Genomic DNA, 18,791 nt, shown 5'->3' with positions numbered 1-18,791 from the left:
AAAACTATAAGCTATTTTATGTGCCCTGTAACTGCACTTCCTATATCGGGGTTACAAGCAGGGTTTGTATGCGATTTTATTCCATACTTGGAATCAAAAGATTTTTCAGGCAGTAAGAAAGTAGTTGGCTTTTCCAGTAGGAATAATTCATGCTTATTAAAATGTTATTTCCCCTTAAAATTCCTTTTGCGATCGGGCAGTAATATTATTTGAGTTTCTACCAATGCCATTGCTCTGATGGTCATTGATTTGCAAAGATGTCAGTGGAACTTTGTGGGTAGAAGCAGGGGTAGATTCCTATATGTTCATGGCTTCCTGTTTTTGTTGGGCATATTGCCCTGTTTTTAGGGAGTAAAATAGATGGTGTATATACCTCCTAGCTGTAAGGCCGGTTATGAGTAAATGTTGTCACAAATCACAGACCAACATAATGTGGATAGTGAGCAGAGGCCCAGGAATTCTGATCATCATATTCTGTGGTGCAGTTATTTTGATGCAATTATTGTCCTTACACAATTTATGAAAGGCACTTTCTCATGGCGCTTGAATTACTCCATTAAAGTGGCACATGAACTCTTATTGGCATGTTTTCTGACACATTCCTTTCAGTTGCAATTATTCAATTTGCATAAATTGCATAATGTCTGATTTTTGACAGATCAGTGATTAGCTATACTTGTTTTTGTCATAAACATGAGTTGTTTCCCAATGGCATTAAGCACTTTCTGTATTGTCTCTGAGCAGTGTTGACAATTGAATAGCCACGACTAAACCTATTGTTTATCCTGAGCATGCAAAGCTTTTTATGTGCATGCACGCTTTTCTCTCTGTGCAGGAGTACTTTTGTTAGGAACTATGGCAAATCTTGACATTATGGACCGGTTGATAAGCTCTCCTTATAATCACATATAAAATAATATTTAGCCAATATTTTCATAAAAAGAGTATTAAGGTGCTCCTTTTAAACTGATTTGTAAAGAATTGCGGTGGTTGGAAAAGGGAAATTGCCTTCCAAACTGTTCAGTGATGGTATCTCACAAACTACGTGTGCTCAAAAAGTGGCTTACATTGTTATTCAGTTGCACACAGGGAAAATAATGTGCGCTCAAAGAAAAATCATTTCCGCACTTAGAGAAAAATAATTAGAGGGACATTAGTTGGCGGGTGGGTTATTTTAATATATAATGTGAGGGGATTATGGGGAGGCTGCAGGGAGTCTCCCCGCATATAATTGCTTTGAAACGTGCAAAAAGAATACAAAGTCGACATTTTCGTCTGCAGTATTTTATTTTCGCAGTAATTACATAGATCCGACAAACTCATGCTTTCCCGGTGGAGCACGATAAAAGGAATAGGGCCTGATCTGATTCCCTTGCCATTTTAATGTCCCTGACAAGAAATGATCAAAATCTTTTGAAGTGGATCATAGACGGGACCGCGGTTGCAGAGACAGCCTGCTCCACTGGATTGATTGGCACACTTAAACTCAGGGTATAACTGAAAGAGGTTTGAGGGTATATCCGTTCTCAAATGGTAAAACTCCATATGTGTATGATATGGCATTTATAACGCGCTTATACACAAGTTTTTCAAGGCGAGAAGAGGCAAGGGAAGGGGACCAGAGGGAAGACAGAGATCTTACTAGGCCAGGTGACATTGAGATGGCGCACATGCTGGGGAAGATGGAAGGGGAAAAGTGCGGGGGGCAGGAAGAGGAGGGGCAGTGCAGTACAAGGCATCGACAGTAAAAATAATAAAATAAATAAAACAATAAATAAAAAGTGCGGGAGCTGGTGGCAAGTGCAAGGGTAAGTGCAGACATCAGGTGTCAAGTGCTGGTAGGGGACTGTAGGGATACAGAAAACAGTCCCCAAATGTTGGGGTTGCCAGGGAGGGGGCGCAGGTGTGCAACTGGCGGCGGAGGGGACCTGGCCCGAGATCAGAGGGTAGCCAGGTGACCATTGCAGTTTCAGTTTCAGCCAGGAGTTCAGCAGGGGAGAGGACGAGAGAAAGCAGAAGCAAAGAGGAAGGTTTTGATGTGCTTCCGGAATCGGAGATGGCTCTCCTCAAGTTTCAGGGAGGCTGTTCCAGAGGGATGCCCCAGCCGAAGAAAGAGATCTACCACCAACTCGCTGCTTGGAGAAGCGACTGACCCTGAGGGAGCTGGAGGCAGATGAGCAAAGAGCTCAAGAAGGAAAATATTTAGGAAAAGAAAGTTGAAGGTATTGAAGCCCCAGACCCCAGAAGGCCTGGTGGACAAATGTAGGGGGTTTTGAACTTAATCCTCACAGCCACTGGGAGCCAGCGCAGAGATTTCAGTCATGTAGAGATACGATACCTGGGCTTGAGGCCAAGGACAAGTCTTGCAGTCCTGTTCTGGATGAGTTGCAGAGGGTGGACAGTAGAAGCAGGCATATTTATAAAGAGGCTGTTGCAGCAGTTCAACCTAGACAGAACCAGAGCTCTGGAGACAGTGAGCTTCTGGGGGAAGGAGAGGAAAGTAAGAATACCTCTGAGGAGGTGCAGCTGGTAGTGTGACTTCTTAGAGACGTCAGAGATGTGAGGAGAGAAGGAGAGTGTGAAGTCGAAGAGGACCCCAGGCTTTTTAGCCTCACAGCTGGGAGCAGGAAGAGGGCTAGGAGAGGCTGGCCAGGGAGCTACAGGAAAGGAGGGAGCGGGTGTGCCGATGAGGAGAATCTTGGTTTTACTGGCATTAAGGCAGAGATCATTGGTGACACACCACTCCTGGATAGCAGACAGACAGTCAGAGATGACAGAAGGAGAAGAAGTGGCGGAAGGGAGACTGAAAATGAGTTGAGTGTCATCCGCATAGCACTGAAAATTGGGCCAGGGAGCAGCAATGCGGGGGGCAAGAAGTGCCAGGTACTCGTTGAACAGCCAGGGAGAGAGGTTAGACCCCTGCGGAACACCACAGGTAGAGATAGAGATAAAGGAGAGGAAGGACCCAAGTTGGACCAGGGAGGGTCGATCAGAGAGGAAAGAGGTCAGCCAAGCGAGGGCCTGATCGGGGATACCCAGGTTGTCACGGAGACGGTTGAGCAGGATGGCATGGTTGTCCGTGTCAAAGGCAGAAGAGAGATCAAGTAATATGAGGACGCAGGGGGTGTTTGAATCGAGGTTGGAGAGCAGGTCTTCACGGATGTTCGGGAGAACAGTTTCCGTGCTTCTGCCAGCGACTGATGTCGTGGAAACAGCAACAGATTCAGTGTGAAGACTAAGCTGGGAGATGGGCAGCTTTTCCAGGAGTTTGCCCAGGAAAGGAGAGATGGAGACTGGACGATAGTTAGCCAGGCACTATGGGTCGGCAGAGGGTTTCTTAAGAAGAGGGTGCACAAGGAAGTGCTTCAGGGTGGAAGGGAAGAGTCCAGTGGCAAAAACTGTGAATAATTAGGTCAATGAGTGAGGGCATGATGTTGAGGTATTAGTCATTTTGGAGTCTTCATGTTTCAATTGGTTAAAGATTACTTTCCTGACTGTCATTGGAGGTCTGGAAGCCTCTTTCGAATCCCAGATGGTTCTTCAACTTCTCATGTCTGTATACATCAAATTAAGACTATTTTAGATCTACAAAGGTCTTATCATGGCCATATGCGTTGCTCCTCTGACAGCTGTGCTTTTTATCCCTTGGACCTGTTTTGCTCCAGGTTTAATGCTTGGTGATATCTCCAAGTGCCATCTAAGCAATGATATTCAATTAACAGCATTTAAAATGTGTGTAGCTTTGGACTAAGAATCTCTAGATATTGGAAGTTTTGACATTGTACTTGAGTGACTTTGTTTTCTCCTTTTTAGAATCCATTGAACTTACATTCCATAGTTATTTCATTATTTTCCAAACTAAAGGCAAGCTTAGAGTTTGTGTCAGCGACTCCTTTATGCCTGCACAATAATAAGTCATCAACAATGAGACACATAATTTGTCATAGTGGGTCACGCATGCACATCGCCCAATGATCAAACATACAAAGTCCCTTCCATAATAAAGAAGAATCATGCTTCGGACAAACTGATGTTTCAACTGTAGGCTTGATGTACAATGGGCCACCAGCCCCACTGTTGACAGAACTGAGCACATAGGGTTGGAAATCGTCCATTTTTGATTAATTGGCATCAAATGCTCAGATTATTTAACTACAACAGGTATGTCACATTTTGCAAGATATCTCGCCACAATTACTCTGGCTTTCACTCTAAGCCTCTCCTTTGGTTACGGCCTCCCTTTCTGAGTTACGCAATGTTCCTGAGATCTGCAGGGAGTGGACCACTGGCCAGCAGTGCTACGCTAGGTTCATGTCTACATTTGAACGTGAAGCGGTGCTGCATCATCTTTGGCGTCCCCGTCTGTGAATCCCCATCCATTGACACCTAATTTTAGACTTTTTACATGTCTTTTACCGACAAGTCTTTTAATCCCAAACCACTTTCCACTCTATGGAAAGCAGGAGAGGATGCAGCCGGCCTCGGATTCATTTTAACTTTCAAGTAGTCACAGGAAAGGATCTTGCGGAGGTGGCTTTAACAATCAACATTTGACCCAACCCCAAGGCTCTGCTTTTATCCTGCGCTTTGTGAGTCACTGAGCTCCATGCTGGAAACACATTGTTGACTGCAAACCATCCCCACGTGCATGCAAGCCTCAAGCCAAATTGCACAAGTTCAGTTAATGAAATACACTGCCAGCCACTTTCATACTGAAAACACAAAGGGAGAAATGTTCACAGTTGCGTGGCTATGGAAATTGACAGAGAAAAGGAAATGCAGGACCGTCATGTCTGTACATCCCACAGTTTGCAGTACCACACCAAAAATGACTTAGTATCCAGGCCTGGCTTTGCTATTACACTATGGATTGGTACCCACTCGACCGGTGTCTCTGCCATCCTTTTTTTGTTTCTGTTCCTGATTTTTCCTTGACCATTCATACTGCAAGGCACTGCCATGCATCAATCACACTCTTTAAGAGGAACAGTCGGGTTACTCCCAAGCCTCTTCTCAAAGCATATCACCAGTATATTTATGCCCAAAAGCTATTAAAATGTCTCATCCACATGCCCCCTTTCTCTCCCTTCTCTTCCAGACTACATTCTGGCATCTGAATGTTGGCTTTCTGAAAAGGTGCTTTTGCAATTGAGCAATTCATCGCATACACACTGATGTAACATTCTGTGCTCAAAAGCAGGCGCTCATATCATCATCTGTAGCCATTAAAAGCCAATGTGCAGAGAAAAGGTCCGTCAGAGAACAGAGTTTTTCCAGTTTCCTGTACAATGAAAATGCGTTTTGCAGGACGCTGTTAAAGCTGAACGTGCACCGCGTGATAGAGAGCGTCTGTGCAACTAATGGGATCACACCGCCAAGCCCATGTAAGGATGGATCCTCTCCAGCAATCCACCAATCCTGGAGTAGACGTAGCCCAGAAAGTGCTTTCTGCTTAGCTTGCTCAATCGGCCCCTATGGTAGTTCCCTGCCCTCGTGCTATGGCACTAATCCGCTGTACAACAGTGATCTGCAATCTGTGGCTCTCCAGATGTTTTGGACTACAGTTCCCATTGTCCCTCACCATTGACTATGCTGGGTAGGGCTTTGATCTTACTTGAGAACTTGCGGAGGCCTTCAGAAGAATGGAGGTTTGCAATCCAAGGGGAGATCTTGATAAGCGAAGGGCTCAGTCTCCCCTTATTTTTTACCCCATGGTCATGTGACCATGGAACCTAATTAGGACACCTGCCTGAGCTTGGGATGGGGGACGGTGAGGACAGGCCAGGTTAAGGGCTAAGGCAATGTCTTTATGCTGACAGCTCTGGCTGGAGCAAGCTTTGAACTCACTTGAGGAATGTAAGGTACCTTCACCCTCCACTCACTCATAGTGTGTGGTTGTGTGTTTATGTGTGCACATTCTGATGTAAAGTATTAACTACAGTAGGACTATATAATGATAAAGAGGCTACATTTTGTTCTTAAAAACCTCAGAGTGGTACCTGTTGAAGGAAGAGTGAAATATTCGGATGACTGGAAATGCTGTTTGTTATGAATTTCCTAATGTTTCATTTTAACTAACATATTCGTTCATCCAAAAAGCTTAAATTTTAAGGCACATATCGCTTTTCCTCCAAGGACCTGGTTTCAGACTGATGCCCTGAATAATGGTTGGAATACTGTGTTGGCAGGATGAAAAGTACAGCTTTTTTAATTTTTTTTAATGTGGGGTAGTCATTTAAAGGCATCATCTCTCCGAGGTATCATGTTTCGCTGATTGGTTTTGCTTTTTTTAAAATTAAATAAACTCTGTATCATGAATAGTCTTGATCATGCCTACAGATGTCTTCACTTTCTATTTGAAGGTGTAATGCTAGATGAAAGCTCACAATGTTTCTCGATGTTGGGGTTCTGATGATTTAAAAGCCAACGGCTGGCATGAAATAATTTTTTTACAGCGACAAAAAGTAATGTACATTTCAGTGGCTTGCTACACAAATGTTCCCATCCATCCATACCATCTATCCATACATCCATCCATCCATGCATCCATCCATCCATCGATATTATCTGTCCATCCATCCATCCATCCATAACATCCATCCATCCATTCATCCATAACATCCATCCACCCATCCAATCTATTCATGCATCCATCCCATCTATCCATGCATCCATCCATACATCTATCTATGCATCCATCATCCATCCAGCCATACCATCTACCCATACCATCCATCCATCCCATCCATACCATCCATCACATCTATCCATGCATCTATCCATGCATCTATCCATCCATACCATCCATCCCGTCTATCCATACAATCCATCCATGCATCCATCCATTCATCCCATCTATCCATACATCTATCCATGAATCCATCCATCCCATCTATGCATGCATCCATCCATACCATCCATCCATCCCATCTATCATACATCCATACATCCCATTTATCCATCCCATGTATTCATTCTATCCATCCATCCATTCATAAATGCATTTTCCGCTGTATAATGCACCTATGCATATCTATTAAAATAACAAACCAATCAAACTTTTAGAAAGGTGAAAGACAGACTTTAAACAGTGATTGAAACGATGGTAAACATAATCAATATTTCACTTACCTTGGACCCAATGAGTGTGTAGAGCCATTGCACTGTTTCGTTGTGATTGATCACCCCGTTCATGCCATCTACATAGAGCATAATCTGACCCAGAGCTGGAGAGTGAAAAGAAACAAAAGAGAGACTAATGTTCAACAGAGGTACATCGAAAATCACCAGTTGACTAGTAACACACAATGTTAGTCCATGTAGCTCGCAATGTCATCTAGTTATGGCGCTCCTTGTCTTACGATAGTTCTAGAACCTTCCTCCTACCACTGAGCGCACACACACACTGAGCACCGTCACGGCATAATTGTGTGTGCGTTCATGGATGGTGTAGCACTGACTAGAAGATGAGCATGTGTTGTGGTAAGGATGCGGTAGCACTCGCCCTTCTTTCCCCTTCCATTGCCTTAAAAAGATGCACCCAAAATATCAGTACGTTCACATTAGCATTCAAAGTAACATCAGGCTTTTAAGTAGTGCTTCATACTGGGTTGCACCACCTTCTAACTGCTGTAAACATAGCTATGATCACCCAATGTATGCTACTGACATGAAATACTATTTTCGACATGAACTACACCCTCCTGCGTAGAGTTTGGCAGTACTCCAGCTCCCAACGCGTTGCCATTCGGCTGTGTAACATGGAATTCAGTACACTTCCAAAATCAGATAAAACAACTTGCGGTGGTTGGGACTTCCCACAAGTTTGCACACTTCTTGCAATGTTTTGAATTGCTGCGACAGGACATATTTCCCTAGGGCCATGTTGACTGAAACCGCTCACACGCCGAAAAGTCGTATCTTGGGGGAGCGCTGTGCACGTGCCACGGGGCTCCTAGGCATGCCGCGCGGCTTGCCCGAGCAGGCCCTGCCCGCCTCCGCTTGCGAGAAAGGCGCGCGCATTATGATGGGTCCTGCGGACGCATCTGGTTTAGGGGCTGAGCGGAATTAGCCTCGCCTGGGGCCTCTGCGGAGCGTTGGCAAATAGTTTAGTTCCTGCGATACTGTTCGGGGAAGACATTAACGCACTTTCTACCGATCACAGCCCGCACGTTACTGGAACGCTGTCCATCGCAGGCGCAATTTCACTTCGGCAGTTTATTTTCTAGGCCCTAACATTGTCTGCTCTCTTTAACTTGTAGCGGGGACCTTTGCTCTTTTGCTCTCCCCACAACAGCCATGTCCTTGCCTGCTTTTTAGCTTTGGGGCGCCACCTAAAAAGCAAACATTACTGGCAAACCAGTACAGTTAGGAAGGAGATGTGAGGACAGCCTGCGGGTGCTGGTTGGCTATTTGCCCACTCATTGACTGCCCATGGCCAGGCTTAGAGCTGGGGAGCAAGGGCTTTCATGGGGAGGGCGGAGCCTGGCTCTAGGAGCCCACCAGGGCCGAGCCCATGAAATCGCTGGTACCCCTAGAAAAAGGCAAACAAATTAAACAAGGCCCTGGCGAGTAACCATCAAGGGGGCGTTTCTTTTTTTCATATATGGCCATTTCTTTCCCTTTTGACCGTGCGGCACAGCCAAAATGTAAAGAAATTGTCAAATATGGAGAAAAAAATTGACATTTCTTTCAATTTTGCCCGCGTGGTGTAGGAAAAATAGAATGAAATGGTCAACAGTGAGAAAATAAATGCAGCTCTTGTGCCCTCTTGGCACCCGAGCCGCCATCGGGGTAGCTTTTATTTTTTTTCATATATGGGCATTTCTTTCCGTTTTGGTGGCAGGGTGCAGGCAAAATGTAAATTAATGGCCATTTTCTTTGGCACTGTGAACTAGGCAGCCATGATGGGGCCTGTGGCATCCGAGGGTACCGGCCCGAAAGGAGGGTCGGCCAGGAGCCCCCGTTGGAGTCCGGGGTGGCCCGGGCCTCGCCAGGGTTGCCCCTCCTCTAGCCATGCTCATTGCTATAGCCATTTACTCCCACTATCAGCCACTGCCATCCCAAAACCCACCTTCTCTGATCTGTGGGGCAAGCTCGACTGTGCAGTAACATTTACAGGCTTTTACAACCTGCAATTACTTCTAAGCAGTCTTCATTAAGGTAAACGCTTGATTGCAACCATAAACCAGCTACTAATAAAAAATATCTTCATCAAGTGTGCTTTTAGCCACTTCATTTATAAGCAATATGTGTGTCCTCACATCTGTTCCTTGCCTTGAACTCCTGTTACCAAAAGCATTGGCAAAGCTCAGATACCTTGTTTGGTCGTGAGCTCTTATATAGGCATTACATATTCACTTTTCAGGCACTGCCATCATGTGCTCAGCTCCTCACATCATTTGCCAGCTGGTGCAATCTAATAGACAGTTAGTATTATGATGGCAGTGTCTGCCAAATGCCTACACAAAAGTCAAACCTTTTCTGTCTCAAGCACGACTTCTGCTTGCTGTTCTGTCTCCCTGCATCTGCTGCTGACGCTCACTTTTACAGTCTAGAGTAACCTCTGCTTTCTCAGGTGTCTTCAGCAGCCCCTTTCTTCTCTGTTCACTTTAACTACAAGGTCCCCACTTTTGCTGCTCTCTTACTAACCAAGTAGCTGCCTCTACGCCTGTCCCTCAGTCTCAAAGTGCATAGAAGGCCTTTAGTGCCCAGAGGTCCCTTGGCGGAAAGTGAGGGGATGCAGAGAAGTTGCGGGCAGATGGGTTTCAGGCTCTGCATAAAAGCCCAATGTGCATGGGCATAATTTTAGGGGGGACAAGGGTGTTTGTCCCCCCAACTTTCACAGCACACCATTTTGTCCCCTTGCCTTTAGATGTCATGCCCCCCTACATTTTCAGCAGAGTTACTCCGCTGCCGCTAGTGCGCAAGCCCATACGGAGCTTCTCATGTGCGGTTCCAGCACGGAAAGATGTTAGCCACTGTTTCCTATTGAAACAGGGAGCGGCCAGCTGGCGGCAGGTCCTGGATCTGAGAATTTGTGAGTGGTGAGATTCCATCTCAGCAATCGCAAAAGGGTAGCTGACACTGCAAGAGGCCCGGTGGGTCAGGCGCAGGAATTGGAAGGTGCCTTTTGAGGTACCAATAGGTCGGGAAAAAACAATTGGCTTGAATTCAAATAACTTTACCGGAAGTGTCACCCAAATTCATATAGCTCATGAACACTACATGTGACAAAGACCCAGGGGTCGTTTAGTGATTGTAAAGTAATAATGGCCTTCGTATGGGAGATCAGAGCAAGTAACGAAGAAGAAAAACGACTGCAGCAACACAGTTAATATGTTCAGCCATGAAAAAATACTTCAGTACTATTACGTAAAATGAAGAGGAAAAAGGATACAGTACTAACAGGAATTAATAGCCCTAAAGGGACACGGGATACTGTTATAATCAAATTAATACGCTCCCCTCACTTTTCCCGCGCTACAATTTTGTGTATATCCTGCCTTTGCACCTGCAGTGGCATTTATTTGAAATCCACAAAGCTTCCTGGCAGGCGAAATTCCTAAAAACCGGAACCTAGGCTAACCCTGTTTGTCATCGAATCTAATATTTTATCCAGTGAGAAAATATTGCAATCAGCCAATTGTCTCCCCACGAAAAAAGTGTTTTGAAGCACGTCACTTGTACAAAGAAACAATATATAAAATAAAAAAACAGATCAACTTGACAGAAATGCACTATGCAGGTTTCCAGCAACAGTTGCAGTGACAGGATTAATGTAAAGCACAGCAGAGGGACCAGGGTTTGACTGAAGGCGAGCAGGGGGCCACTTCAGAATTCTGCATGTTGGGGTCACCATCTGCCTATTTTGCACATAACAATGCTTCGGAACCGAATTGGGGCTGCTATTTTTATGAAATACAGGTATTTCTCAAAGATGGTCCGCAATCATGGGTTTTCCCTGATTGGAGAACGTGGCATGTAAAATGTAAAACCTTGTTTCCCTATTCTATATACACATAATTCTCTTAGGGTGTCTGTGCATTGTGAACCGGGCCTTTCCAGAGCCATCCTCATCCCGGGACTCCGTTCTGCACTGAAAAAGAAAGCTCGTTGCTGGACAGCTCTGGAATGCCACTAGAGTGAGTGATGTCGCAGCAATTCTATAGTCACATACAAATCCTGCAGCTGCCCAAATCAGTATATATGGCTTAATGTCACAGACATTTTAATGTTAAGGTGATTGTAGTGAAACATGAGCAGTAAGCCCAGTGTGCACTATGTACTGATTAAAGCATACATCACTTTGATTACAGACATATTTGTCAACTATAGAGATCTGTGGTAATTCTTATGTTACTAAGATGGTATTTGATTTTATGCAAAGCAGGATGGAACCCTTACTGGTGGCACTTGCCATCTTTCACGTTCACATAAAGTCAAAATAGTACAATACAAGTGTACTAGGTAGTCCATCTTGGAATGACAACCTATCAGAAAACAATGTACAAGGTTATTGTAGGTTTCAATATTGTGTGTTGCTCAGTAAGTGTAACATACATGTTATTACTGAAATACATACTGGAAGGGATCATTAGAAAGTAACCTTGTCAAAAGAGCCAGTTTACAATGCTAGTACAATAAAACATTGAATTATTTTTGAATATCTGCTTTTGAAAAAGAATACACGCTCAACTCAAGATATGTTTTAATCCAATGGTCACATAGCTTGTCAGTAATGGCTACAGAGGTTCTGGCAAGCAAGCCCCTAACAATGTAACTCACACCCATACACATAGAGGCAGAGACGTGGACCGAGGCAGAGAGAGGAAGTGAGCAAAGAAAGAGTGAGAGATAGAGAGAAAGAGACAGAGTTTGTGTTTGAATATGTGTGTGTGTTTGACATAGTGTGTTTCCCTATTAGCGTGCCATCAGTACGTTTAAAACATGTACACAAATTACAACATACCTCACAAAAGTGTGAAATAAATTAAAGGTATTTAATTTGTTTCCATCATCTGGAAAGGCTCCCACTACACACATTGCAGAGAAGCAAAAGGTGACACACTCTGATTAAGAATTTGCTTATTGGAGGTTTCATTATTCCCTATTTTGCATTTTTAAAGATTACATTCACATTCTGATAACCCCAATTATGCATATTTCATTGGCATAAAATGTGGAAATCATGCTGTTGCTGTGCAGTGACGTAAGCCTGACCATGAATGGTTATCCTTTACATTGATGTACAAAGGAAATGTACATTGTGTTCCAAAACAACTACCGACAGCATAATGGAACATACACCCAACACACAATTCTACACCCATTCATCAAACATAAATTAAACAACTGCAGGGCTTCATAAGATTTGAGTACGCTAAAAAGTATTTCATAGAAAACATCTCGGGTATTTCTCACAGGTTGAAATAAAATGTCTAGCCCTCATCATCACATACTAAGAAAACAAAATGGATCTTGAAGGCATTGTAGGGTGTGAAAAGGCACCCCTGTAATTCACCCGGAGCAGCTGAGCAGGATGCACAGTATAGACACCACAGCGGTTAAAAGAAGGTGTAACAAACCATTAACTTTGGAAGATACATTTTGTTGGGAAGGCAATATGGCTGCATATATTCATTATGTTATGTTACTTGGCATTTATATAGCGCTCTATATATCATTGGTATGACCTCAAAGCGCTGGTAGGTTGAACGCCTTCGGGAACCGCAGTTCAGGCCAGTAGAGATAGATGGTGGATTAGGATGCGTGGGTGCACATGTTATGTGTGCAGCTGGTGTAGTTGTTGCATGGTCGCAGCATCCTAGCGTTATGTGTGGTGTTGAAGATAATAGTTTTATGTGTTTGCAGTCTGGTGGTTGGACATCCAGACTGGGTTTGGCTGCGTTAGACCTGAAGGACGCGTATGTGAGCAGCTAGGCTGGAGTGTCATGGGATAGCTGCGTTTTATTAGGCTTATAGGGTGTTCATTGGGTAGTGTTCATATGTGAACAGCTAGGCCAAATTAATCCGGGGTATAGCTGTGTTCTAGTTGTTGATGGTGGGTAGAAGAGAGTAGGCGTAGTGATGTGATAAGAGTGGTGGTTCATCTTAGAACACAGAGATCTCTCCACCCAACTTGATACTTCAGAAATTGGCACATAAGAAATATTCCTAGATTTTTGCGAGATGGTCAAATGCATTATTAGTTTAGATGATGCTAAGGGAACTGAATAAGAGGATGCATATGTCATGGTGGCCTCTCCTTCATATCAATAAGGGACTAACACAGATCCAAGGTTTTCAAGTATACCCTGCTCTCAATTTGACAAATGGATATTGGATTATCTCAATACTCTTTGCACACCAAAGTAAACCTGCCTTCACCTATGGTAGCAAGAATTATGCATGGACTCATACACCATATGTGTCCATTAACAGTAGGACCAAATTCAATATATTTCTACATAAAGCCATGCCTGACCTTTGTAAGGAAGACAAGGTATCAAGAATAGACAGACACAGGTGATCACAGTTCAAGGATGTTTTTTAAACTGTATAGGTAGGTTGGAAAAATGCCTAATCTAAACCTAAATCTAAGATGGGAGCAAGCTACGACCATCAAATAATAAAGAGGCCATCCTAGTGGCGTCTTCTCAAATAAAAAGGTCATATTCTAAGAAAAACCTATTGCCAATATTTACAACTAAATACAAAAGAGTGTTTCATAGGATTCACAAGGAAGAAAGAAGTGTTCACAAATGATAAGTCAGGATAAGGTAGTCGGGGGTCTCCCTTCCCCATGTTTTGAGCATGGGACAAGGTGGTACTTCTAAGCACGGCACAGTGTTGAGCTTTCCCAGCATGAGACGACAGTTCTGTTATCAGGGATCAGGATCTTCAGTGGTTAAGTCTCTTTTCTACAAAAAGTCTCTTGCCAACGAGGACCTGATGAAGTCAACAAAAGTTCATTTCAACCTGTATGTTGGGTGATACATTTTCACCTCTGGATCCCCCTATTCCAGGCTTGCAGCATTATCACAAAGCAATGATTAAACAATCATTACAGAGAGATACATGTGAATGAGCCCTGGGACTGTACCCATCCAACATGACTTCTATATCAGCGGGCCCTGCAACATCTGCTAATTTTTTTAACAGCTCGACCAAAAAATGGGGTCGATTTTGCCACGATTTGGAACTGCTAGCTCAATGAAAGGAAATCAACCCTTGGAGCCAGTGGTCCAGGGCTAGGGGTGCAAGAGCACTGTATTAGCTTAGGAATTTGCTCATGAGAATGCAGCTCCGTACCCTCCACCCCCCAGCTTCCCTTACACCGTTGCCTAAACACAGACAGCCTTCTCTAATGGGCAGAATAGACCTCTCAGAGGTAGGTGGTTCCAGGTGCCCTGGACCCCCCGCTCGGACTAAGTCATTGTGACTTTACTGTAATTACTAGGATTGAACACGAGTTTCTATCCCTAGGATGGACAATATTGGGAATTGAGTTTAATGGGCACAGTAAATGATAAAGGCAATTGTAGTGTTTACATAAATGCTCGGAATGTGAAACAATATGAGCACTGTGAGCAGGTTTCTATAACCAAATGCTCATAGAACGAAGTGCTTGAGTAAATAGTGAGAACAGAAAGAAAGTATTTGGATTGTGTTGTAAAGGCAAGCACCACGATAATAACACAAACCCTGCATGGACAGTGATTCCATATTAAAAATGTACATAAATGAGCATTGTGTTCATGCTGAGAACAAGAAATCTCCCAGACATCAGCAGTGCAAGGTTTACAGCGGTTTCTACCAAGGCAATACATAGAGTAAAATAAAGAGCCTGATTCATGGAATGTTTTGCACAGTGCAAAGTGACTTTTCACTTGTGCAGAGTGACTTAGAACTGCCAACAAACACCCTGATTCATGGAACAGTGCAAAGTGTCTTTTTACTGTGCAAAGTGACTTTTCACTTGTGCAAAGTGACTTAGAACTGCCAACAAACACTCTGATTCATGGAACAGTGCAAAGTGTCTTTTTACTGCGCAAAGTCACTTTGCACTGCAAAAATACACTTTTCATTGCTCCATGTATCAGGGTGGAGCAGTGCAAAGTGAATTTTTGCAGAGCAATGTGACTGTGCCCAGCAAAACGACACTTTGCACTGTCCCATGAATCAGGGTATTTGTTGGCATTGCAAAGTCACTTTGCACAAGTGAAAAGTCACTTTGGACCATGCAAATAATTCCATGAATCAGACCCCAAGAGTTTATAAGCATGTTGCAAACACAGCTCCTGTGTTTAGGACAGCAGCCAGTGCTTTAAGTTGGGTGAGAAATTGAGGCAGGGGCCTCATTTGGGGGGCATGGCTTGCAGGATGGGCGTGGCCTAAGAATTAATGAGCGTGGCATAAAGACGAACATGTAAAAATTGTCTGACCTACATTACTAACTACATATCGTGACACAGACTACTTGCTACATGCCTTAAAGTATAACAATCAAAGCTCAACGTCATTAATTATTTATTGGACCCTTAATTGTGGTGGACAATATGTGTGCCTACTGTCGAGACCCAACTTGAAGATTCATTCAAAATTATGTTTATTTGTACTATGTCGTAACAGTTATAGCTGAACACTTACTAGCACTCGATATAATAAGAGAGAAAAATAGGTTTTCAGAGGGACTATTTTCCCACACATGGAAGCCTTTTTTGAGAGCCCACATCATTGGTAGACTTGCGGGGGCCATTTTGTTCAAACTTCAAGTCAGCAGCATTTGTATAGGCAACAGCAAAGTTGGATGACCCCAGTCTAGTAATGATTTGAAACGCACTGAGTTGGCAGCAATCACTTATCAAATCCATATTAGTGCACGAGCATAGCAGCTGAAAATGAAGTGCTGCATCTTTTTTATTTAATTATTTATTTATATTTATAAAGTGCACAGCAGCCGATGCTGCTACAAGAATACTTTCTTAGTTACATTGCAAGAATAGTTTCTTAGTTACATTGCAGGAGTAATTTCTAAATTACATTGCAGGGATAATTTCATAGTTACATTGCAGCAGGAATACTAACTTGGTTACCTTGTGGGATACTTCCTTAGTTATATTGCAAAAATACTTTAATAGTTACATGGAAAGAATACTGTCTTGGTTACAAGGCAAGAATATTTCTTAGTTACATTGCAGGAATACTGGTTAAATAGCAAGGTTAGTTATATTGCATACTTTATAGGGTGCTTTACAGGAGTAATTTCTTAGTAGAGTTACAAGATTGCTTATTTGGTTACATTACAAGAAGCTATGTTACTTCCATATGCAAAAGCGGCAGGTAACGTGCGGGCATTAACAGCAATATTGGCACATAGCGAGCAGAAGAGGCAAGCAACAGGGAATGAGGGGGCAGTGACATAGGCATAGCCTCAACATTCGGGGTTGCTGGGGTTAAAAAGGCAGCACAATGGACGATAGGTGGCAGCATGCAACAACCAGGGCTCATATAGAGCAAGATGCTGTTTTTTGGGTACACAATCACATGTGGCAGCAGACAGGGTGCGACTGAATGTACTAGGTGCAGTAGCGTGTACACAAGTTCCTGTGGGCATGCGTCGTTATGCGCGGCCCGCGTAATCAAGGGGGGCAAGGAAGCACGTTGTGTACAGGAGGATGGTGTGTAGCGCAGGGCACCTGGAACGTTAGGGAGGAGTCGCGCAGTTGCGGTGGTGCTTAGTTGGTGCTATTAGCGGGCCCGTTATTAGCTCCATCCCCATTCCCATTGAGCCCTATGGGGGCTCGAATGGGAATGGGGGATGCTTCTCAGAATGGCGATTTACCGGGTCCTCCAAGATTGGAATGACCCGGTAAGTCCCTATTCCGAGGACCCGGACCCAGAATGCGGTACGGGGGTATCCATGGTGCTAATAGCACCATGGCTACCTCCAACCTCGTAATGAGGCCCAAAGTGTCAGGACCGAGGCTTCCTCCCAACTCCAAAATAGTAAACGAGGCACAAAATAGGAAACTGTGGGCCACACGTGGCCTTTAGCATTGGCTGCCAAATAAATGATTAACCTGGAGTCCATCAAACCCTGTGTGAATATGTGCAATCCATGACTACCTGGTATTAGTTACTTTTTGCTCTTTGAAAAACTGCTCACCTTCTGCAACCCTGGTGGAAGAGCTATGATAGATGGATATACTGTCACCGAAGCAATCAAAAAACATCCCGTCTAGATACCACGGACAGGAGGTCAGTAGTAACATCATACAATATCAATGTACTTTATAGCCACGGCACATAATCTAAAACATTATAACTCTGCCTCCATCACCGTGTGGGGGTACTGATTTGTGCTCAATTTTTGATAGTAAAATGGTCATGTGCCTGTGCTTATTTCAACTTTGTCTGTAATAGGTATTCTGAAACAAAACTGAAATTTAAAACCAAAAAAAATGCCACCTTCTACTTATACCGTCCACTGGTTTGTCCTACTTGCACCCCTCTTTGCCCCCGCCTCGTATCCTTTCCCCGTGCTCTATTTTCTCTAAAAACTACGGGCCCAATTCGTGGAAAATTTGCCCCGTTCAAAGTGAATTTGCACTGCTGAAAAGTGACTTTGCACTGCCGACACAAACCCTGATTCATGCAACCGTGCAAAGTGTATTTTTGCAGTGCAAAGTCCGGGCAAAGTCAGCGCATAGTCATTTTTGCACTACAAAATGACTTTGCGCATATTTTGCACGGAAAAATACACTTTGCACGGTTCCATGAATCAGGGTTTGTGTCGGCAGTGTAAAGTCGCTTTTCAGCAGTGTAAATTCACTTTGAACCATGCAAATGTTCCATGAATCGAGCCCTAAGAGGTGGATACTCCGGCTGGCGGTGCAATTTGCTGACGTCTGGAAGGCATCTGTGCTCAGAGACCACTAAAGTGACACTTTGGTGCAGCTTAAACATTTTGCAACAAAATGACATAACAGGGCGTTCTTTCCAGTGATGCAGGCCCATTGACTTTGAAGTGTTGCGATAGCTTATGTGCTCTGTGCACTCATTTTACGCTTGGAAAAGAGTTCTACAGAGAACTGTGCCCAACACTGCAGTGACAGGGTTGAATCCTGCCATGTCAAACTCAGCTCAGGATGACAAATTGAAAATGGAATATTATCACGTTATATGATATGATATGGCATTTGTAACGCGCCTATACACAAGTGTTTCAAGGCGCGACGAGGCAGGCGGGGGACAAGGGGAGACAGACAATGATCCTACTAGGCCAGGTGTCATTCAGATCGCGCAAGTGCAATAGAGGGGGACTGGAAAAAAGTGCAAGGGAAGGGGAGAGGGGAAAGTGCAGTACATGGTTAGTAGAATACAAGATAAATAATAGGGCCAGCTGGTGGCAAGTGCAAGGAAAGTGCAGTACATGGTTAGTCGAATACAAGATAAATAATAGGGCCAGCTGGTGGCAAGTGCAAGGTAAGTGCCGGGAGAAGGGGCTGTAGGATACAGAGACAGTCCCGTAGTGCAGGGAGGCAGTGCAGGGAAGAGTGGCTGGGCCAAGCACCGAGATCGGTGAGTGGCCCAGTTGCAGATTCAGTGCAGGTTCAGTGATTTTAGCAGGGGAGAGAGGGAGAGAAAGCAGAGTCAAAGAGGAAGGTTTTGAGGTGCTTCCGGAACTGGAGATGGTTCTCCTCAAGTTGGGTAGTAGTAGCGCCCAGTATTACAGCAACTGGAAGTGGGAGGGATCCGGTATGAAGCGCTGCACAAAACATACGTGT

General features: G+C 44.0%; 1 protein-coding gene across 6 annotated transcripts in view; it reads right to left on the bottom strand.

Moving 5' to 3' along the window:
- The window catches only part of FHOD3 (formin homology 2 domain containing 3), a 1,524,242-nt gene that overhangs the window by 603,217 nt on the left and 902,234 nt on the right, over positions 1–18,791 (bottom strand). For all 6 annotated transcript variants that reach the window (XM_069620636.1, XM_069620637.1, XM_069620638.1 and 3 more), the window contains exon 6: positions 7,132–7,226. In XM_069620636.1, the coding sequence (XP_069476737.1) occupies positions 7,132–7,226 (95 nt within the window). The remainder of the gene's footprint in view (positions 1–7,131; positions 7,227–18,791) is intronic.

This window comes from Ambystoma mexicanum, chromosome 5q, assembly GCF_040938575.1.
Source record: "Ambystoma mexicanum isolate Mex_15411 chromosome 5q, UKY_AmexF1_1, whole genome shotgun sequence".
Lineage (NCBI taxonomy): Eukaryota > Metazoa > Chordata > Amphibia > Caudata > Ambystomatidae > Ambystoma > Ambystoma mexicanum.
This window is presented reverse-complemented; position numbering and strand designations above follow the sequence as displayed.